Source organism: Ochlerotatus camptorhynchus, unplaced genomic scaffold, assembly GCF_037179485.1.
Source record: "Ochlerotatus camptorhynchus isolate MF236.1 unplaced genomic scaffold, CSIRO-AGI_Acam_v1.1 ptg000143l, whole genome shotgun sequence".
Classification (NCBI taxonomy): domain Eukaryota; kingdom Metazoa; phylum Arthropoda; class Insecta; order Diptera; family Culicidae; genus Ochlerotatus; species Ochlerotatus camptorhynchus.
In genome coordinates, this window is record NW_027040633.1 from 973,963 (window position 1) to 997,507 (window position 23,545).

The window sequence follows — 23,545 nt, forward strand, 5'->3', positions numbered from 1 at the left end:
CAATACGTAAAGAGCAAATTGAAACATTGTACGTTGCGTGAAAGTGGAACTTAATGAAGGCCTAAGTACTTTTTCGTAGTTTTTAGTTTTCGGATTTGAAAGATCGTCGGTTACAGTGGCCTGCTTACTGAGCAGAAAAACGAGGTCCCAGGTCCTTACATATCAAAGAGATTTATAGTAAAATTGCTTGTGTATCGTGTATTTTGCGAAACTCGTTGTTGTCGTTGGTTCCGGGTTTGAATGGATACAAAAATTAGAGCAACGGTATTATGTGATATGATGGGCTCGGTGGCCTTAGAGCAACCGTTTTTGCTTACTGAGCAGAACATCATGAGTCTAATCTCAGGCCCATCCACAATCAAGATTCGTCAATCGTTTTATTTGTTAATATGACTACATGGTAATAACAGCAACTCGGTGATTAAAAAGGTGCTCGTCTGCCTAGTGGCAAACGTTTTTGCTTACTGAGCAGAAGACCGTGGGTTTAGTCCCAAGCTCCTTCGCGTTATATGATCGTTAGGACATTAATTCAGCTTATCGTTTACCAAAACGAACCCTGCTGCAAACCCAACCCTCTTATCCAACATCCCAGTGATTCCTCGTGGAAGTGCAGAGGTGTTCTCGGCTTCCATCAAAGCGAGTGTCATGTCAACACAATCCTTCCCATTCCTTTCTTGACCTGTGTTCGGGCGCGGCCGGCGCTGGTATTGCCTAATTTAAGATCACCAGTTTTTACACATTGAGGATGATTGCTAGTCCCAAGCATCGTCTATTGGTTCTCTGTGTAATTACAGCTGATCTGGCAATAACAGAGTAGCAACCGTGGGCGGTCAATCAAGCTCAAGCTCAAGCTCAAACACTTTGATAATCACACTGACAACTCTTTACATGTACACTCCCGATCATAAGTATGGGGTTACTCTTTAGAATCATGTAAATGTTTGTTGCTCATATCTCTGCCATTTTACAACCGATTTTAAGTAATTTGAATGGTAAAGTTCGTAGGTAGCTGCTTTAATATTTTCTACAATTCTTGTATACTAAAACTTCCCTTAAAGTTACAACATTTTCCAAAATTCACACTGAATATTAATCACTGATAGTAGTAGAACCCTAATTCTATACCGATCGAGATAAGTTTGTGAAAGTTTGGATGCTTGTTTTAGAATATGATTTAAATCAACAGACAAACAAAGGGATTCGTAGATCGCCTACAAGTAGGGAAGATCACGCAAATGAAGCCCCGGCTTACATCCAGACCTTTGAACCATACTCTCAAAGAAACATTTGGAATAATGGAATGTAACCACCGCCAAAGAGAATTACTTGTCCAATCGTTTTGCCAACATAGACGAGAATTCTGGCGTATTAATGAAAAAAAAATCATCATCATAAATCTCGCCTTCTTGAGCGCCCACCTTTGCTAGAGAGTCCGCCTTCTCATTGCCTGGAATTGTGCAATGTGAGGGGACCCATACAAAGGTAATTCTAAATGATGAAACAACACTAGATTCCGATATGCTTTGACCAAATATTGCACTAACGAGCGCGTCCGATAATAAACAGCGCGAAAAAAACAACGAAAAACGGCGAATTAAAATCTGCGACGACAACAAACAAAGAGTGATGTTGGACAGTGTTGCCAAGTTTTGTAAGTAACATTAGTGCCTTTCTGGTTTCGTCGACCAGAAGGCCTCAATAGAACTGAGACTATCCGAGAAGATAAAGTAATGGTCTATGGGCATGTCGGAAATCATCCCCAATGCACAGTTGATTGCTGCCAGCTCAGCAACATAAACGGAACAAGGTCCCTGAAGTTTCCGGAAGGCGGTTGAGCATTCATTGAAGACACCGAAGCCAGTGGATCCATCAATGCGTGATATATCAGTTAAAAATCTTCTATTGCAATTGACTTGTTGGTAATTTTCAGAAAAGAAAAAAAACTGGGAATTCCTTGGATAGCCTGTTTCATGGAGAGATCATAGTCAATGGGGGAACTGTAATTAGTAAAGCGTACTCAAAGTGCATTTTTAATCAAACCAGACTCCAAGGTATTTGAAGGTCAAAGATTGGGTTACGTGTCTGCTCAAAAGATTTAGACACAGTTGGGCTGGAAACCGCTTCCTTGGAAACACTACCTATTCTGTTTTTTGCGGAAACCACTCGATCCTTAAATTTCTGGTCCAGGAAATTTAGCAATGGTATTTGCAAGATTTCCACACGTGGACCTCTGAGAGAAACCATGGCATCGTCTGCAAACTGTCTAAGCGTGCATTGATTATCTAAGCAGTTATCAATATCTTCAACATAGAAAGTAAGGGATTCAAACATGAACCTTGGGGTAGGCCCATGTAGCTAATTCTAGAAGTTGTCAGTTGACCTAGCTTGAAGGGTATTTGTTTTTCTGACAGCAACTTATACAAGAATTTTTTTAAAGTACTGGGTAAGTCCACTAATCAAGGTTGCAAAGACTCATTTCAGCTAAAACAATGTTTTTCTAAATTATGAAATAATTACATGCCATGATCAAATTTTGAATTGGTAGGATACAAGAAGAGGTTGCAAAGAATGTGTTTGACATATTAAACCTGTTTATTTCACTTCATGAGAGTCACAATCAGCGATTTTTTACAAACTCACTCACTCACTCACTCACTCACTCAGCGATCAGCAAATCGCTGATTGTGACTCATACAAAGCAAAATTTACAGGTTTTATGTTTCCAACGCATACTTTGTAACCTCTTCTTGTAAGTTACAAGTAAAACATGCCATCATACCATCTTTTGGTTTTATTATTCCGAAAAACATTATTTTAGCTGAAATGATTCTTTGCAACCTTGCCACTAATGTGCAGATTATTTGACAGTATTTCTATGGAACCTGAATCAAATTCGCCCTTAATATTCATTAAGACTGAAGCCAATTGGGCCTTGTGCGCAAAAGCCAGTTGAATATCAGATGAAAGCAACGCTTGTCAAGTTTGCTCCTTTACTCTTTCGGAATCCAAATTGCGTATTTGAAAGCAGATTGTTTGTCAAGTCTTGATAGGATCATTTTTTCTAATAATTATCTTAGGCATGTTAACATATAGATCGCAATAGAACTGTGGAAAGAATTGTGATCAGACGCTGAATTCTCAGGCTTTTGAAGAGCTAAAGGCTGACTAAAAGTAAATTGGTACGCCCCTTGCGCACCGCTAGCACGCCTCTAGTGCTGGGAATCGAAAATCTTCGACAGTGGTTTGTTTACACTTCTATAGAGAACAACTGGTTCTAGTTTAATCAAAGTAGTCGATTGAGTTCAGAAATAACGTCAAATGGAACTCGAAAGAAGAAAAAATATTGTACACAAACACCTGGAAAATCCGCAGTGGTCCGGTTCCAAACTGGCTAAAGTTCTGAAGATGCAGAAAACAACAGTTTGTCGACTGCTCAGAACCTACAAGGAAACCCTGAGTGTGGAAAGGAATCAGCAGACCTATGAAAAAACTAGAACCAGGGATCGTCAGCTGCGCAGCAAGGTGTTGAAGTGCGTTAAAGCCAACCACGGTCTTTCGATCCGAGATGTGCCCAGAAGGTACAACGCCAACTTTCAAACGGTGCGGAACATCCTTGCCTGAGAAGGATACAAGTCGTACAAAGCCAGTAAACATCCGAACCGGCACATGAAGTAGCGGCATGTACGACCGTGTTTTGACGAAACACAAGGACTGCACTTTGATAGATGACGAAACATACGTCAAACTCGATTTTAAGAAGCTTCCCGGTCAAAAGTTTTACATCGCGATTGGACGTGGGGATGTGCCGGGAAGATTCAAGTTTGTGTTTACCGACAAGTTCGCGAAGAAGGCCATGATTTGGCAAGTGATTAGCAGTTGTGGCCTGAAAACGGAACCATTCGTCACATCCTCGACGATGACATCCCAAGTTTAAGTAATTTTTCGGGTTGGAAAATTTCTCGACATCACGGGCATAATAGAGTATGGTTGTACTATCACTGTAGTACCAATTATACTAATGCATAAAAGGAACAGTCATCGAAAGCTCTCAATTAAATAATAACCGTGGAAGTACATATAGAACATAACTCCCCATGGAAATTTTTGAAATCATCATCACTTTCATAGTTCTTCTATTCTCCACTGGAGGTAACTTTCATTTGCCAATTCGTCAGTGACTTTTCAACTGTTGTCGGGAAGTGATTAGTGATTAAGCGAGAAAAGGATAAGTGAGATGTAAAAAATGCGGTGTGGTAAGTAAAAGCTAAATATAGCGGAGATTCGCTCGTTGGGGGCTTTTTAGTTGGGGTGCTCGTTAGTTGGGTGTTCGCTAGTTAGGCCATGACCCAATTAATTATATGATTTGAGTAGTAGCTATACTGAAGATCCGAGAGATGTCGCCCCTGCAGTGGTAGGAAAATCATTTTTGCAATAGGCCTTTTTAATAGAAACTAAACGATCGATTCAACCTCTGCTAGTGAATAGGAGAACGTCAAAAAGAGTGTTGTGAGTAGACATTTTTGCCTTGAGACATAGGAAGCGGAACACTTTTTTACTTTTCCTGATAAATTGATTCATCTGAGATGCTTCAAAACTTAATCTACAGTTGAAAAATTTAATTCCGTAACGTTTTTGTAAAGATCCTGCTGGTGTTCAGGAATATTTTGGTTGAGAAAAATGGAAAATTAGAAAAGTGCCTTAGTGGGTTACATCTTCCGGATTTCTTGTGTGTGAATAGTTAAGGTGCAAATAAGTTCAGATTTGTGGAAAATCGTACAATAAGACAATTACCGATGGAAATTGGCAAGATTTTGAATGAAACATGCTGCAATTTGCGTTGGGGAAAATACTTATTCTGATGTAAATAAACGGTTTGGTTGACGTTTCTTCTCGAACTCGCGTGGCGCACTCTAAGTTGGTGGTGCATTAAAAAGGCCTATATGGAGAACATCAGAAAATCCACGATTTGCGACTAAACATGCTTTCACAGAAGGAAACAAATAAACGAGTGTTTACCTTATCACCATAGTAATGTACTCGTGCAATTTTTGTGCATATAAAACTACCCATAAAGACGGTAATGAATGAAAACTGAAAATGTTCATGCATTTCCAAATAGTTTCGTACCATTCCCATACATTCGAAAGTGACTGGCCCTCTGGATATGGAAGTCAAAAACAACATCACATGATTAATTAAAAAGCATCTGGATGTCAAAATCTCATGTCAAATTAGATTTGACAACCAAACAAATTTCTCCTGCGTTTTGAGGTGCGCATTCAGTGTAATGAATGTAAATTAATGGTATTTGTTCGAAACATTTGAGTTTCATTTGAAATTCCAGAAGAAAACAAAAACACATATTAAGCACATCAGTATTTTGCTTTTTCCACTAAGTTCCATGCAATATGCTTCAATCCGTATTGTTTTTTGTTATATCGTCTTAACCACAACCAAGGATGCGCATACCCCCCAAAAAAGTTTAGCCTTCTGTCAGTTGACACAACTAACGAATCGAATTCGTTAGTTGGGCCGAGGTGGTAGCCCAATCAGCGAATGTCGGCTGTATATGCTTCAGGAATAAATATTGAGATTAATGCAGTGATATAAAGTGGATAAGTGAAATTTCAGAAAAATTTAAAAAAGAAAATTAATATGATATATCTTGGCTTACTCCTCTCACTAACTTGTCATTCCTCACTTATCACTGATATTAAACAAATGGGTGGAACATTAGTTATTTAAAAATAAATCAAAGCAAATTGTGGTGAGGCTTAAGGTGATATGATCCAGCGTCCACAAATTTTGCACTGCCACTTCGAGTTTTCTAGGGAGTTAATCTTGGGTACGATTGCAATTATTGCGATTTCAGCCATTAAATTTGCATCACCATATTTGTTGCGTCGCAGCAAACATTGGGAAGCAGTTTTGTTATTGTGTGTTTTCAAGTAGCAGATAATTGACCCCTGGAAAATGCTAAGTAGCACTAGAGCCCGGGCTTCTGGATCGTATCACCTTAAATTGGTTTCAACCAAAAAGCGACGAAGGTTGAACGGAAAAGAAACGGGTAAAGATGGAGGAATCCCACAGAAAGTAGTTAATTCATTTTGTTATCGGTCGATATTGTAAAGCCAAATAGGCAATATGAAAATAGATGCGAGGTGAAAGAGTGGAACTGTGGAACTGCTTCTTACCCCAAATGGGTCTAGGTTCAACCCAGTCCATGTGTATTGATGGGTACAGCTGCCTTCCTGTACAATGGATTGTCGTCGATGGATGACAATCCGATGTCCGTCGTTGATTGGCACTAGATTGCGGAACGACAATAAATAAATAAATTAAGAAGAAGAAGAGGTGAACTGCCCACATGCAGGAAAAAGAACGTAAAAATTCCATAAGAAACACTTATGAATTTTAGCCACAATTAATCAGTATGAATTTCATTGATTTGCCTTATGAAAAATAATGTTGACAAAAAAATAGTAAATCGAAGCAGACTAGAACCGAACCCTGGACGTTGAGATTACGGAGCTCGTGTGTTGACCACTCGTCTTGCAACGCTTAAGAAAATGGAAAGGCTAAAGGCGTATAAGAGCTGCGTTATGTTAGACGAAAATCTTTTATAAGTCGCGCTTATGAAATTCATCTTTGTCGTTCATAAGTCGAGTCTTATGAAATTCTTAAGTCTATTTGCCTCAGTGCTTAATCGCATATCAGTCACATATTTGCTTGATTTTTTTTTTTTTTTTTTTTGACCCACCACTATCCCCCACACCAAAGAGCTCACGTGAGCCCCCTGGTAGTGGACGCAACTCTCTCAGCTCAGTCTGTGCAGCAAACTAAGGAACTAATGAAGCTAATAATGAGCTGAGAAAAAAAATATATATAGAAAAAATATTAATAAAAAAATGAGGTTGGAAACGAATTTCCTTTAAAGGGACCCACTTGTATACAAAGTATTAATTCAAAAATGTACAATTATTTTAAACGAGGCACAACTATTGCTTCTGGTAGGTAATACAAGATGAACTCATCCAAGAATGTCGTGTAGATTATCTTTTAAATATTTTTTTAAATTGATTCTAAAAACACCGCGGTTGTTAATTTGTTTTAACTCTAGAGGCAAACGGTTGTATATCTTTGGACCTATAATCGAAATCCTTTTCTGACCAAACATTGTGTGAGCTCTTGACAGTTGTAAATTGTTAGCATTTCTAGTAGGGTAACTATGAGCAGCAAGAGGTAATTGAATAGAATGATGAAAATTATCGTTATGTAGGGTGTCGTAAACAAAAATAATAGTTTGTAATTCGCAAAGGCCATTAATCGGAAGAATATTATGAGAGCTGTCGGAATAAAGCTGCAACGAAGGGAACAAAACTGGTTTTTTGAATATAGTTTTCAAGCATCTATTTTGAAGTGTTTGTAGTTTTCTTAGATAAGATTTACATGCCCGACCCCAGGCTATAATAAGATAATTTAGGCAGGAATGAATATGAGCAAAATAAAACTTTAAGAGAGTACTGCGAGATACAAAATAGCTTACTCTGCGCATTATTCCACAAAGCGATGAAACTTTCTTCTCAACATATTTTATGTGGTCAACCCAACAAAGTGTTGTGTCCAAGATCAAACCTAAATATTTAAATGATCTGACTTCTTCGATTGTACATAAGTTCAATGTTACGTTGCCATGCTGTGGTACAGACTTCCTAGGGGAACGAAAAAACATACATTTAGTTTTTGAAGCATTCAGGGAAAGCAGGTTTGCTGCGAAGTATTTTGATAACGCCTGTAAATCTTGATTCATATCACGAACTATAAGCTCTACATCAGTTTGTGGATAGAAAAGAGCAGTATCGTCTGCAAATAAGCGTGGAACCCCTTTCAATTGAAGTCTGGACAAATCATTTACGTACAAAAGAAACAGTAATGGGCCTATATTACTCCCTTGAGGCACGCCCACTCCAATCGGCTTTAAAGAACTTTTAGATGTACCTATAGAAACATACTGTTTCCTTCCTGACAAATAGTCACGTATCAGATCGTTTGCAACTCCTCTGATTCCATACCTTTCAAGTTTTTCCAAGAGAATGGAGTGGTTTAGCGTATCAAATGCTTTACGCAAATCTAAGAAGAGAGCTCCAACTATTTTCTTTGAATCAATACCGTTGATAACATCATCCAACAATTCAGCAGTTGCAGTAGATGTACTACTCCCTTGCCGAAAACCATATTGTAAGCTATATAATACTTCATGTTTATTTAGAAAAGGCACGAATCTATTGAGAAGTAATTTTTCCAAAATTTTATTAAAACTTGATAACGTTGAAATTGGACGATAATTGCATGGATCATTTGAGTCCCCGGATTTAAAAATAGGAACTACCCTAGCAACTTTCAAACAATCTGGATAATAACCTGTTTCCAGCATTTTATTGAAGGCTTCCGCCAATATTCGCGAAAAAGTAACAGAGTTATTTTTGATAATATCCGCTGAAATGCAATCAGGACCACAGCTTTTGCCTATCAATATGGGACTGATATGCGATTATGAGTAGTGAAGGACCGATCGAACAGTTCAGTTTCTTCTTTTAAAAGTTTTTTGGGGTTTGTCCAAACATAAGAAACCGATGTTTTAAACAACTTATCAACCCGGGCACTCCAATTAGTTACACCGCCTATGAGCTTGTCTTTTGCCTTTGTAAGCATACCTACGTTTAGAAGCCTCGATTAAAGCTGCGGATGCATATTTTTTTCCGGATGCATAGTGTGATGATATAATAGTCTTCCTCTACCATCTGAGATGTATATATGCTGCTGTTGGAGTTGAAATTGATCCTTCTTCCTATTGTAAGCGATTCAATTGCCTCTGATAATGCTTAAAATATCTCAAGAATTCAAATATTTACAATATTGAGATCGTCACTGTACAAACCTAATCAATTGAAACTAAAAAGCGATCGTAGGTTCTCTAAAATTAGTTGTGCGACTTTTGTTCATCCACGATTCCACGTTCCTCGTTAAAACTAGATCAAATGTAAAAACTAATTTGAAAGAAGGCGCATCGAATGGTAATTTTTCTACACTTATATGCTTAATATGTTGTATGTATGATTCATAATTACAATGAATAGCGTACCGTGCTAAAATACTTTTATTCCCCGGTCCCGGTGGACCGTTTTGATTTGCATGTCTTTCGGTTTCACTAACGGACCTAGTTTTGCAGTTGCATCTGGCCTGCAGTTATGTACATTTCCCGATCCTGATCTGAAATCATAGAATAGTTGGCCGAGTCCCGATCTTCCGGTATAGTGGTAACCGTTGCAAAGGTGCTGTGACTGGATTGGGAGTGCGTCGGGGGTGAGCTGTTTGGCATTCCCAGGGGATCGTGGAGAAGTTTGGAGAACGTATGGTGACCACTACCCATACCCAGGTGCCCATAGGGAGACTCAGCCGTTTTGATGTAGGGCATTCGTTTGAGGAACTGATTCGACTGATAGCGGACACCGTTCGGGAGTGTCGTATGCTGCTGTAGCAGCTGTTGCCGAGAGGAAGAGTTCGGCGAAGTAAACGAAGACTGCGAGTGGTAGTGGTGCTGCTGTTGATGGTAACCAGCAGGGAGTGGCATAGTGCTGCACTGAGGATAATCGCGGTGGCCATCTGCTGAGCCTCGGGTAAGAGGCAGGGTAGCACTGGAACCGTCCTTGTTGAAGCTGGACATTTTCATGTTTGTAGATCGACCAAATGGTTCCTCCTGGATCGCTGGAGGAGGTGGCTTGATGATTGACTTGTAGGGTCCGGAACGAGGGCGAATGACTACTTCGTCGCGTTCCTCACCGGAGTGTACTCCGCTGGAGGTTTCCGACGGAGCGTCTCTACAGTCCGGTGGTGAGGTTGAGCTTTCCGTCGATGTGGTATCGGATCGGGGCGTTAAAGCTTCAGTTGGCATGCCGGAGTCAGCACGGCGTAAGCAGCGTGGCGTTGAACCGGGTGCCTGGATTGAAGAATTGTAATATTAGTCGGGCTTTCGGATGATTCAGTATTCGATCTACTTGCCATGTTTTCATGATTGTGTACGGTAACAGTGACTGGTGCTAGAGGACTACTTAGCTGCTCCGGGGATCTTATGAATGTTTCACGAGACATGGTTCGTGTGATGGGCGGTTCCAGATCTCGAGTGGACGCATACGTTACGCTATCATCTCGAACACAGGCAAGCAGTTTTCCCTCTTCGGAGGTATCATCCGCATGGTCGTTGTGTACGTTGGTGTTGACAAGCAGTGCCTCAGGAGGTGGCGGATGATCTTCGAACGTACTCAAATGCAACAGATCACCGGGAGGCCCTCTTAATGTGGCGTAGTCACCGTCATCAGTTTCCCCCGTAATACTGGACAAACGTATCGTGGTTCCACTGGACGGATGGCTGCAGGGTAACAGTAGGATCACGGGGTTAGACTCTTACAGGAACAAAAGGAAAAGCGCATGCAGAAATTAACACGTGTTTGAAAGCCCGGCGAGCCACCATTTTGGGCGCAAAGCGAGGCCCTGCCAATTCTCGCCCAAGCTTTCACCACACAAAAATTCAAGGTTATAAAAAAAAAAACAGGCAATCAATGCAAAATCGAAACCCAAAACAAAACATCAAGCAATAGATTACTATAGCACACACAAACAACGCTTTGGAACAACAACTTTGATTGACTGTTTTACCGCTTGCCGTCATGTTCGCCATGGGCATGTTCGGACGACGTACTGGTTACTTCGTTGAAGGTTACTTTCAACTTGGGTGAATTGGGAGCAATCTTCGGCCAATAGATAGTTTCCTCTTCGCTACTGGTGGCCCCGGTCCCATCCCCGGAGGATCCTTTACCACTTGATGATCGCAGGAGCGAACCTCCGGTGCCACCTCGCAGTAATGGCTGCGAAGCTCCATTGCGTGCACCGACCATTTCCAGAGGTGGAAGCTTAAAATTCCAACGTCGCTTTGCCGTTAGACCTAACCACAGCACTATCCACAGGAATAGGTGAATCACGGACCCCAGAGCTGTGAATGAAATCAACGTTTAATCCCACATTTATATGCATGAAAAAAAAAAACATACCTGCCGCCAGCACGGCTCCGTCCAGACTTCCCCGGTAGGCTGCACTGAGATCGTGAAGCAGAGGGGCTTTCACTACGGCGAGAGCCAGCACGAAGCACAATGACGAACAGTGGGCAAAGTAAGCCCATACGTCGGTACTTTGCTTGGCCGTGATCAGTCTTCGGTCACGTATTTTAATGGCAAGCTTTCCGTGCCCATACAGATACAGCACCATCGATGAGGCAATCGTTAGGATAACTGCCAAGATTGTCAAGGCGATCGTAACCGTTCCATTCAGAATCAACGTCGGAGCTTGCATAGGTAGCGCCTGTCCCAAGGTTTGCAATTTGTACAGTACACTAGCCCCAGCAAAACTCAGCAGAATATCTATCCCATTAGCAATCATCTGCATGCTGAAGACGAACGCAAATGTCTTCGAGGTGTGCCAGAAGACCGATGGGTAGCGAACAGCCCATGCCATCAAGGCGATCGCTAGGTTTATGAACTCCATGCTGGGAGTAGATGTCCAACGCTTTACGTTGAAATGTTGATCCACTCCAAAGAACACCTGCAGGAGCCCGGCGAACCCAGTCAACTCAACGGTTTTTGTCGATAAATTTCCTGGCACGGTCCCGATCAAGAATGCTGGCCTTATCTCCATTCCATTTTCATCCTTGATGATAAATTCATCTTCATCCACACTCGGTATGTTCTCCAAACTTTCCAAGCTTTCACTACTGTAGTTATCGGAAGAGAACCTTTTGATCTTCTTCGTCGTACTCCGGGAGGTTGCACCCGTGGTACTAGGCTTAATCTCAATTATCTTCGAATTAGTTGTGACCGGCGTCGATGGGATGATATTGTCCGGCAGCTTGACTGGTTTAATGATATGTGTATTGCTGTCTTTGGTGGGTGTTTTCTTCGTAGCTGTTTTCGGGGACGGTTTGGTTGAAACGGTGGACGTGTATCCACTGGTTGTAGCTACCGTAGTGGCTAAGGTAGTTCTCTTTCCACTCGGTTGTATCTTCCGGCTGTGATTGACCTCAAAGAGAGTAGCGATTTCATGTTCGTCAAACTCTTCAAAGTCAAACTCCTTCTGAGGTTTCAACTCCAGTCGGGTGTCAACATCTTCCAAGTGATGATGGTTCTGGTGGTGCGCCTTATCCTTCTTTCCAGTATGTGATTTATTTGAGTGCTTTCGGTTGTGGCTATGATTCTTGCCTCGATCATTCTTTTTCAAAGAAGTTGGCCTAGTTGTGGGTGGTGGTTGGGTAGTCGTAACGGTTATTGTTGTGGTACTTGGAGCTGTAGTGGTTGTTAGCAAATTCCGCATCGGAGGTAGTGTATGTATGGTGGTAGGATGATCGAATACGTTGAAATTCTCCATGGTCGAGATGGAAATGGACGAGTGTTCGATCTTTTCCATTTCCATTGCTGCGTGGGTACGGAATGGGTCGTCATCTTCATCGGAATCGTGCTCTCCTGAGTCGTCGTTGTCGTCGTAGGCGGAAATTTTTTCCACCATGTCATTGTTTTCGCCGAAATCACCGTTTTTGTAAAGCTTATGGCCAAGTTCACCGCCATTTGTGAATGACTTCGAGGTGGTGTTCGGATAGGAAGCGGTCATAAAGGATAGCACCACCAGTCGATCGTTGTGAGTTACCACAAAGTCCAGATCGGTTCGCCAGATGTCGTCTGGAATGAAAATAAAGAAAATAGATTTTGTTTATTGGGATAATCCAGGGTGTCAGTCAATTGATTTGTTATGAAACGAACAACTTTATTCGAGTAGTTCAAAATGACGTTTATCGAGTGATTTTTTAATTCGAAAGTATTTTGAGATTTTTTTGTTGAATCACGAGAAAAGTAGCCAAAATGTGTGACATTCATAAATAAAGTAGTTTGTTGGTCTAGTTTTGTGAAATCGTAGAAAATAACTCCAAAAATGCTTGACAAAGTGCTCATAAGAGTAATCAGTGTTCGGATAAACTCAAAAACTTAAATCTCATTCATGAGTTTATTCGTTTACGCGTTTTACATTGCGAATTTCGCAATAACGGATGTTCAATAAAAAATGATAATTTTTTCAGCCATTGTTAGTAAAAAAATTTTGTTTTTACAATGAATTCAGTATTTTTGTTATTAAAAACATAATGTTTATTCTTCAAAAAACGTCAATGAATATTGGAGAAGCGACACTGGTCAGCCATACGACGCAACTTAGTCGCGATACTCTCACAGGAGCGCTGGACGGCACTGGAATTATTCTCATTTTTTATTGAACACCCGTTAATAACCCATGAGATATCCGATTAAAAACATCATTCAAAGGTTCTAAGTGTTTATTTTAGCAGCGTTTGCATAGACGTAATAATTAAACGATGTAATGCTCCTTTGACCTACGAAATATGCGCTTTTCCTGCGTTGCTACTCAGATTTACGACGGGCAAGCGTATAGAAATAGCTTCTTTTAGAATCTTCTTAAGAATCTTATTTTAGAATCTTCTTAAGAAGCTTCCTTTGAAATCTTCTTATGAAGCTTCTTTTAGTGCCTAAACGAAGGTAGTAACGAGTAAAAATATCGTAACATGTATCCAGGGATGCCAGAACATTTTTGAAAAAGTATCTTCAAATGTCTTCACTGCCACTTTTTTACTTAGGAGTGGGGTGTGGTGGCAGGAAGAGGCGAATACCTTTTTTTTGGGAGTTTGTAAATATTACAAGCTACTGAATAATGATGACATGGTTGTCCATGAACTATGTAGACAGTTAATGGGATTGCGGCTAAGATCATGAAGTTTTTTTTTTTTTTTTCCTTTGGTTTGTTTTTCCCGTCGATCTTGTTTTCCGTGCTGAGCACCAATGCTACCGACGTGCCAGGAAGGCAGCTCCCACACCTGGACCCTACCTATCGACCCATCAACTCATGAACCGGGGACCAACGGCTTTACTTCCCATCCGAAGGAAGGCGTGATCAGAGATGTTATGCCTCAGAACATCCCGGCGGCGCCGACTGGGATTGAACCCAGGCCTGCTGGGGTGAGAGGTAATCACGCTTACCACTACACCACCGGCGCCGTTAAGATCATGAAGTTATATTGATGTTATATTGGAGTAATCTTCAAGACTGTTGGACTCAAAAAACAATTAAAATTCTGAGGTTTGATTTGTCCATATTCTAAAATCTTAGGAGCTTGAAAGAGTTTCAGGACCTTGGGAATAAAAATGAATCTAAAGTAGGAAAAAATTTCAAAATTTTGAAACGAATACGTGGTTTGAATTTTTTTTCCTTGATTTGTTTTCTGTCGATCTTGTTTTCCGTGCTGAGCACCAATGCTACCGATGCCAAGAAGGCAGTTCCCACACCTGGGCCCTACATATCGACCCATCATTTCATCAAGCGGGAACCAACGGCTTTACTTCACTTCCGAAGGAAGTCGTGATCAGAGATGTTATGCCTCAGAACATTCCGGTGGCGCTGTCTGGGATTGAACCCAGGCCTGCTGGGGTGAGAGCAAAAATAAAAATCATTAAGAATTTTTCAAGGTTCATATACTTGCAGAAAGACTTGAATTTGAGGCTTTGTAAAAAAGTATTTCTATCAGTATTTCTAAAGAACTTTTAGACACACACACACATAAAAGAACATGCCTAAATGACGTGGTATTAGAGGGAGAGGGGGAAGGGTATCGGAAGCTGTGCCTTGTTTTAGTTATAGAAAAATACGATATGAGTGGAAGGGGGATCTAAAACTGGTCATTTATGGATGTTCTCTAAAAGGAATTCTTGGGATAAATCTAAATAAATTTGGAAGATTATTCAAATCTAGTTATGAGAAGGGCATTCAAAACAATCTACGGATAGCTTCCAAGGTAGCTCTGAGATGCTACTGATTCCTGGTCGACATAGTATTTCTGACAAGATTTTCAAAATAACGCCGAAAAATCCCAAACACTAGGAAATGCGAAGTAAAATTGAATAGGAATGGTTAAGCGAAATTCAAATGAATACGAAATAATGCTAAAATAATCATAATAAGAATTGAAATTCAAATTAATGGAAAGAACTTTACAAATGTTCTCAGGAGAAATCCAGGAAAATCTTGAGAAGACCTCGATTGCTATGTTGAGGATAATTCCAAAAGAATTCTAAAGAGTAGAGTAATGACCCGATTTTGCAGCTCCCTTTTTGGAAATCTTTTTTAATGGTCTACGAAAACCATGCATTTTTCAGTGGTCTTATTGTATGTATGTATATACGTATGTATGTATGTATGTATGTATGTATGTATGTATGTATGTATGTATGTATGTATGTATGTATGTATGTATGTATGTATGTATGTATGTATGTATGTATGTATGTATGTATATGCAAAGGATATCACTCATTGTTGCAGGGTGCAGCCATTAGCCATAGTGGACTGTCCACTTCGTATAACTTGATCAAGTAAGATATCTGGTTGTATTCAATTTACCATTGTATGAAGAGGCAAAAACGGAAGGTGGACCCATAAGCAGAGAAACTTACGTGTGATCCACGGGAGCAAGAAGATGTTTCCACTTGGAATGTAATGAACAACAGAGTTACACGGTTATTCATATAGTTTCTGCGCTGATGGTTAATTTTAAATATACGAATGGTACTGCCAACGGCGACTACAACGACGACAACAGCGAACTTGGAACATATCATTTGTCTAGGATATAACACCTTTGCCCGGGACCATCACAGGATCATGTCCACCATCTGTCGGTGTCTGCTAAAATATCTAATGCTGCCTTCAACGAAAACACATTTTCTTGCATACTTGAGTACTCATATGGCCGTCAGAATGATTCATCGGCTGCGATGTGAAGTATTTCTGAAAGTGATAATGTTTTGATTTTATCCTAACGTTACCTCAATATTATAACACAGACAAACAGACACAACACATTGATCATTTCTCATTATAAAAAAACAACAGATGACTGTAGTGTGTAATCGTCAAACGCAAGGGAATTGATTATGCGCGCACAAGTGGCGGTACTAACATCTAAGAAACATTTAAATTTACCATTCAAAGCAGTTTCGATGAACAATTTAAGAGTGTTATGTTTGCTTGTCTGTTATCATATCTTCACTATTGCTTTCAGAGCGTCACAATAAGCGATTTTACGTTTCGTGAGCGCTCACTCACTCATAAAATCACTCATTGTGACGCTCTGAAAGCGAAATTATAACATCTAATGATTCCGAAAATAGTTTTGGTGAATGCCACAGATAAAAATTCTGAATTTTAATTTTGATGTAAACATTTCATTTCACGCAACCGAGCAACTTGCAAACAATGTTGTTTACAAAGATGGGCTTTTGTATACAATATTTGCCACATTGCATGAAATATGTCAGAACTTTGCATGATATATAATGTAAACGTATATGATATGTGACGCTCCATTTATGTGCATCATATTGAACAGAAATTTACCCTACTTTTTCGAACTGTGCGTGGATTATAGTGAGTGGAAGCAACCCTGTCTGAGATTTATATTTTTGACTAAGTTTACCGTGCTGTTCTGTTCTTCAAACTAAATCAGTTGGTTGTCAAGAGGTGAATCAACTGTCTAGTGGCTGTAGTGATATGAAGGTTGTTTTTTCAGAACAAGTATTTCATGACAATAGACTTTACCAATTACTGTGTGTGGTAGATAGAGTTGGTATAGAATAATAATCATGGTAAATAATGGTAACTAATTATTCTATACCAACTCTATCTACCAAATTCTTCCCCTTCTCTACTCTTTGGAATACAGATACAAATTTTACCACCCCTATCAACCTCAACAACATCATCAACTTATATTTTGTGGTAGATAGAGTTGGTATAGAATAATAATCATGGTAAATAATGGTAACTAATTATTTACCATGATTATTATTCTATACCAACTCTATCTACCACACTGTGCAACTATTTTTCATTTAGGTTCAATTTTGAGTAGTTCTGGAAATGAGTTTTACATGGTCTTCTTTGGTAATGGTTGAACACGATAAAATCCGAACACATTAAAAACGCTGCTTTTAAGACAGTTGATGAGTATTTTTTTCAAAATTTTCCTGAATCAACCTAAGAGTGTTAGAATCACAGTGGCCATTGGTTGTCACGATGAGTTAATTTGTTAACATCATGGCTTCACCGATTTGATCCTGCACGCGCGAATGGAAAATCCCGGTCTATCCGCCCTGGCAGTTTTTGATCAAATTTCTGGGCAGGAATTTTATACCTCGGTTGACTACTCAAATTCCACCAAACAGTGATACTGAGAAAATAGCGTCACAGTGGTTCCCAAGGAGATAAATCCGGCCAATTCTCCGGAACTAAGGCCAATTGAGGAATACTGGTCAATTTTGAAGCACATACTCAAGGAAAACAGGATGGAACTGCAATTGAATTGAAGAATTTCAAGCGGAAATGGAATTTGGCAGCCAAACAAGTGGGAACAGGGCTCGTGCAAAAGATGATGGGCCGTGTACGAAGAAAAGTTCGAGCAATAGTCTATGGTACATTCAAAAATTTATCACATATCTAATGGAAGATATCCACGTGAATTTTACATAGGTTTCCTGCCAATCCCACCACAAAACCACATGAATATTATGAGGCCGATGAAATTCATTTGAAAAATCATATAAAATTAACGTGATCGCATAATGAATTCCATTAATTTTGATTATGGACGAAAGTCATGTGCGTTTCCAACGGAAGCGACATGAAAACTATTTTCGGTGTATGAAGGAAGACTGAAACAATGGTCTTTCAATAAGCATAGTACCTACTAATGCATAGCTGTTACAGTGAGCTATGAAAAATAAAAGTGCATTTTTAAACCCCAACAAGATTTTCTTGTTCAGATTGTTTAGTGTTCAACCATTATATGATTTGTATCCAAAAAAGAAAGCTGGCTCGATAAAAGATTAGTGATCGCGAACGGATAGGACCCGATTTTTACATTGTGTGATAAAAGGAAATATTGAAACGAGAACCATTATTTGACCGTCCTGCCATGGCGGAGGTATGAGAACTATAAACGTTTATTTATTGTAACATAACAAGGAAACTACAAAACAAGCAACGACAATGATATAGGGACAAGTGGTGACATCTATCGGTAGGTACAGTAACTACTTTATGGTAAGGATATATGCAGTAGTAGCAACAATCAATACGAAACTAACGATTTTAAATTGGCTCACTACTTGACTAGCCTATTGGTCCCAAGCAAATCGATTAACGTACCCCATTCTAGTCAAAATTCTAGTACTGCACAATGTTTGTTTTGATTCGCTATGAAAGTTTGACAGATAAAATGAGGGGTTATTGGATTTTTCTATGTTTCGAGGGGTGAATCGATTAGCTTGGGACCGAAGATAGTACCAGAGCTGAGCAAAAAAATTGAGCACGTTTCTTCGGGACCTACTAGTCTTAGAGTTACCTCTATGGTAGTAGTCGTCTGCACGAACAGTTAGTATTATCAGTCTTTTAGAAAAATAAACATTCTTCGTTTAGCAAAAATAATGCTCTCTAACAGATTCATGTAAACTGCACCTGATCTGTAATACCTGATGACCTAATGCTACTATTAAAATTTCTCCCATAGAGTAAGAGACGAACCAGCCTACGGCTGAAAGCCTCTATAAAAGAAAAGAAGTAGCCCAATGGAAGACCACCAGATTAAGCTATGCCGTTGAGTCTCGGTAATCAATCAGATCGATCCTGCAATCAAAACCCTGTAGGTAAATAACAATGCAAAAACAGCACTTGCTTTCATGGCTGTCTACATAGTCTTAGAGTTACGTCAATAAAATATTACCTGTGCTGTAATACAATGCAAGATATCCTGAGGAAATGCAGCGATTTTTTTTGACGCTCGTATATGTCAGTCTCAGAGCACCTGAATTTACATAAAGTTTTCTAAGTTTGTACAGTATTTTTAGTGTATACACACATAGAAAAATTAATGTAAATTTAGCTGCTCTGAGAGTGACATATCCCAAGTAACAATCTTGGTTTTATAAGGGTTCTGTAGACCACGAACACTTTAAAACCTTAATATAACTTGCAATGTTACTTGGGTATACAAGTGTCAATTTTACATAAATTTGAGTCATAACAGACGCGAAATATAGCTCAATCAAACGTACTTTTCATCGAGCAACGAGCTTTTCAGTCTCGGAGCACTTAATATTATATGACATGTTTGTTTACGTCTCATCTTTTATGTCAAAGATGGATCTTGTCACGTGTATAATTAGTTATTTCTAAGTGTATACCTCATGAGCTCTATGGTTCAGTTTTATTAGCGTCCCCCTTCCTATGGATAAGCGTGGAAGTACTCCTCCCTCTAAGTTGTCCACGTGGTAAATGAACGTTAATATAATGGTTAAGGTGAAAATGGCTTAATGAGTAAAAAAATGTTTAAAAAAAATGTTTTCTCTGATACATCACTTCAGATTGCAGAAGGCTCTCGTCGATGTAAAAGTTCGCGCAAAACGAGTTGGGCTTTTTCCAATCTGATGTGATGTATCTGAGAAAAATTTTTTTTAAACATTTATTTACTCATTAGGACACTTTCACCTTAATGTGAAATGCTTATCCCCGGAAAATAAACCGTAGATGGCAGCCTCATCATGGGGATACGAAAGCTTAGGCTAACTACACAGTTAGAAATAACTATGTTTAAACGAGACGCAAGTCACCTTTGGCATAGATCATGAAACGTAACAAAAATGTCATGTAAAATTAAGCGTCTCGCAACCGAATCATTCGCAACTCGACGAAAAGTGTAATTCATTTAATGATATTTCTCGTTTCTTAAAAACTGATTCTCATACCATAACTCAGAAGAGCATGCATCACACTGATTCCGAAAATTATATCCGTTGCAAACAGGGTTCCTTCCATTCATTTCGGCAAAAAAAAAATGTTTTATTAAATTATGGAATAATAAGATATTATGATAATATTTTGTTTGCCTAAGCAACAAGAAAATATTGTAAAGTTTGTGTTTGACACATAATACCTGCCAATTTTGCTACATGAGAGTCGCAATAAGCGATTTTGTCATTTATCTCACCCACTCTTCGCTCTTCACTCTTCGCGAAAAGGCGATCAGTCAACCATTAATTGTGACTCTGTCAAAGCTCAATTTGCAAGTTTTATGTGTCAAACACAAACTTTACAATCTTGCCTTGATGCTTACGCAAACCAATTATTATCATAATATCTTATTATTCCATAATTTAATAAAACATTTTTTTAGCCGAAATGAATGGAAGGAACCCTGGTTGCAAAAACCAACCAATAAGTCAAGAATATAATGCTTAAATCGCCAATTCAATATCAAAATTAATACCGAGCGTCCCTCCATAATTCCGAGTGGAAAAAAAAATTAATAAATAAAACCAATCTGTAGCCAGCGAATCATACAAAAATTGAATTCACCCACAGCCAAAGCATCGCGTTTCAAATCAAAGCTCCTGAAAAATCGTCGAGGGTGAATGAAATCCAAACACAACTCAATGAATAAAGTGAGGAGAGTTAGTTTAGAGCAAACTTGACTTGATTTAAATTAATTTCGCTTGCAAAATGCTTTCCATCTGCTGCTGCTTCGGCAAGGGGAAATATTGTCCCAAAGCAAATACCAAATTCTGATATCATCAGATAAGGAAGAAAGGACAAGAAAAAGCTGAATTACTCCAACACAGGCAAACAGTCAGCACCACCATCACCGCCGCCGCCACCGTCATTATCCTCGGGAAAAGTATCATTCACAAAGAGCAATTCCTTCTGTACGATAGGATTCTTCACCGCCAGCCAGCCAGCGGCGGCACAGGCCGGCACGGTGGAAAGTTAAATGAGTTGAAAATAGATGGAAGAACGAGCTGAGGAATGAATAATTCATTCAGGAAAAGCTGCGCTTTCCAGCTCTTTTGTTCTCGCCTTGTCGGCGTTGTCATTTTCCTCCGGGTTCTGTCTTCCACGGCGAACCTTGAAAGTTACCAAGTTACGGGTTTGAATGCTAAGGAATGAAGAATCCAACGGGATCCCGGAAGAAGCTGGAAGAAATTTAATGCAAACATTGTCCCAGATAAAGAGATACCGTTAAGCGTCCGCTGCTTTTGTGCACGGTTATTTTTTTTTGTCATGAAAAATTGGTGGTGATATAATTTATGCCAAATGCACTGAATAGAATGGATAAGACTTACAATGCCACAATCACATTTTATGTTTATTTTTGTTTTTTTGTTTTCAGAAAAATGGTTTTGAAAGTCTTGTTTACATATAGATTTTGATTATTGTACACATAAAAGCTTGGCTTTTAACTATCTTTTTTGAACAAAATTCTCCCCCTCACTAAAGTTCCCATCCCTGCAAGTATTATCTCAGGTTGTTGTTACTTTGAAGAATTTTATCACGCATATAATTTGATTTGTCATCCTGTTAAAATATTTGTGTTACACCAACAACGGATCGGGTCATCCATTGCTTCATCGCCATTTCCTTGACTTGAATGATGGAAGAAAGAAAGAAAAAAAAGAAGCGGAAATACCACCCTCTAAATTGTGTGCATAAATCTAATTAAGGTAATTTACCAAGCAAACGCGAATAAAGAAAAAAAAAGAACGGGAATTCTTCAAACGATATGCCTTTCCGTTCGTCAGCGTTTTCCGTTGTATTCTTTCTGCCTATACAACAAGAGTGATGATAAGCGGAAAACTGAAGCAACTGAAAGAAGCCATCCCGGCAGTCGCTCCTTTGTCGTTATTAGGTTAATAAAAACGGGAAATGAAATTCCCTCTCTTTTTTTCTCTGCCGTTTACATGGAGTTGTAGTCCTTCGTGGAACTCTATCAGCAGCAACAGCAGCATCAACAACGGTCGGTGTGATGATCAATTACGCGCCGTGTGATATTTTAACGCCGGTGAGTAATGAGCTTGGCGGTGGAGGTGCGTGGTGGTTGATTACAAACGTGGAAGAGAAGGTTTATGTTTTATTATCGGCAATTTCTCGGTTGAAGGCAACACGTTTTTGTTTGAAATGTGACCGATGTCTCATTAGACCTAGAGAAGCCGAACTATTCATCAGCAAAGATTTTATTATAATTTTAGGACTTTGCTACATTATGGAAGCGTTACATGGGGAGGTCAACGCATTTTTCATATCTCTTCAAAACGGCTATTCAAGTCCTAAGCTCAATTTTTATAGTGGATAGGGTAAATTTTCCAGTTATAGCTATATTATTAATTATGGCTATAGTGAAGACATTTTACTATTTATCTGGCAAAAACCTCACTATCGACTAATGTTTACAAATGTGTTTTCAGTCATGTCATGATCACACTTTAAAAAGAAAATTTTTTTTTACTTGATTTTTTGTTTTTTGTTTTGTTTTTTGATTGTAGAATTATTTTTTGTTTGCCGATTGCTAAGAAACAAGCGATTAAAAATATTGATTTTTGCTTAAACAATAAGCCTATTTTACCATTTATTATTAGAGCAGACTTTTCATGCACATTATCATACTTGTCATTCTCCTCTGTGAGAGACAAGAGCTAACATTCTCTAATGCTGGGTTTAGACTAGGCAAGTCAAATGATCAACTCAGCTGAATTCAATTGGCTTGAAAAGTTGAGCCTGGTTCAACTTTTTTAAATCAAATGAGTTGATCAAGTCAGTTGAATTTTTTTTTTTGAATTTTGATCAACAAACCTTGAAAAATTGCTCCACTGCTTATCTACTTAGATTTACTGTCCTGCCCGTGTATTTTAGGTAGAGTTGCGAAGCGACGGGCAAGCGTCTAGAATTAGCTTCCAAAAGAACACACTTAGTTTTTTCTACCGAAGCTTCCTCTTTAACCGCTTTAAGAAGCTTATTCTAGACGTTCGCCCATCGTTCCGCTCTTCTGACAAAAGACACGGGGAGGAAAGGAAACCTGAGTAGCTACGCAGTTATGTAGCAATTTTCCAAGGCCATAAGCCTTGAAATTAAAAAAAGGTTCCAAAACATGAAAAACATATGTTAGGAACTTTTTTCATCCTTTCTCCTGCAGTAACTGGTCTAGGGATTCCTCCAGGCTGACCTCATTGGTACTTCCTTTTCCAGATCACTCCACGGCATCACTCCTTGCACTATTCTTTCTGCTAAGTGGTTTCTTTGGGACAGACTTCTTGGTTCCTTTTGGCACCTTCAGCATATTTGTGCACTTCGAGCACGTCTACGGAACCACATTTACAGCTGTTGTCTTACCGGCACAACTATAATGGGTCTAGAAATCGCAGACATCACACTGGACCATAGCATTTACGTGGTCATGGCATTCACAAAGCTTACAGTTTTGATCGCTGTTCTGTTCTTCACTCAACGGTGGTGTTGATCCCTCTGACATTTTGAGGTTATATCCGATGTTCGGATTAAT

At 39.3% G+C, this 23,545-nt stretch overlaps 1 protein-coding gene across 1 annotated transcript in view; it reads right to left on the reverse strand.

Annotated features, from left to right (window-relative positions):
* Nucleotides 1-2,848: 2,848 nt before the first annotated feature.
* The window catches only part of tinc (tincar), a 179,661-nt gene continuing 158,964 nt past the window's right edge, over nt 2,849-23,545 (reverse strand). The window contains exons 3-7 of the mRNA XM_065221513.1: nt 11,106-12,779; nt 10,714-11,047; nt 10,060-10,426; nt 8,518-9,997; nt 2,849-6,728 (exon numbers count right to left, since the gene is read on the reverse strand). Coding sequence (XP_065077585.1) covers nt 9,218-9,997; nt 10,060-10,426; nt 10,714-11,047; nt 11,106-12,779 — 3,155 coding nt within the window. The 3' untranslated portion in view covers nt 2,849-6,728; nt 8,518-9,217. The remainder of the gene's footprint in view (nt 6,729-8,517; nt 9,998-10,059; nt 10,427-10,713; nt 11,048-11,105; nt 12,780-23,545) is intronic.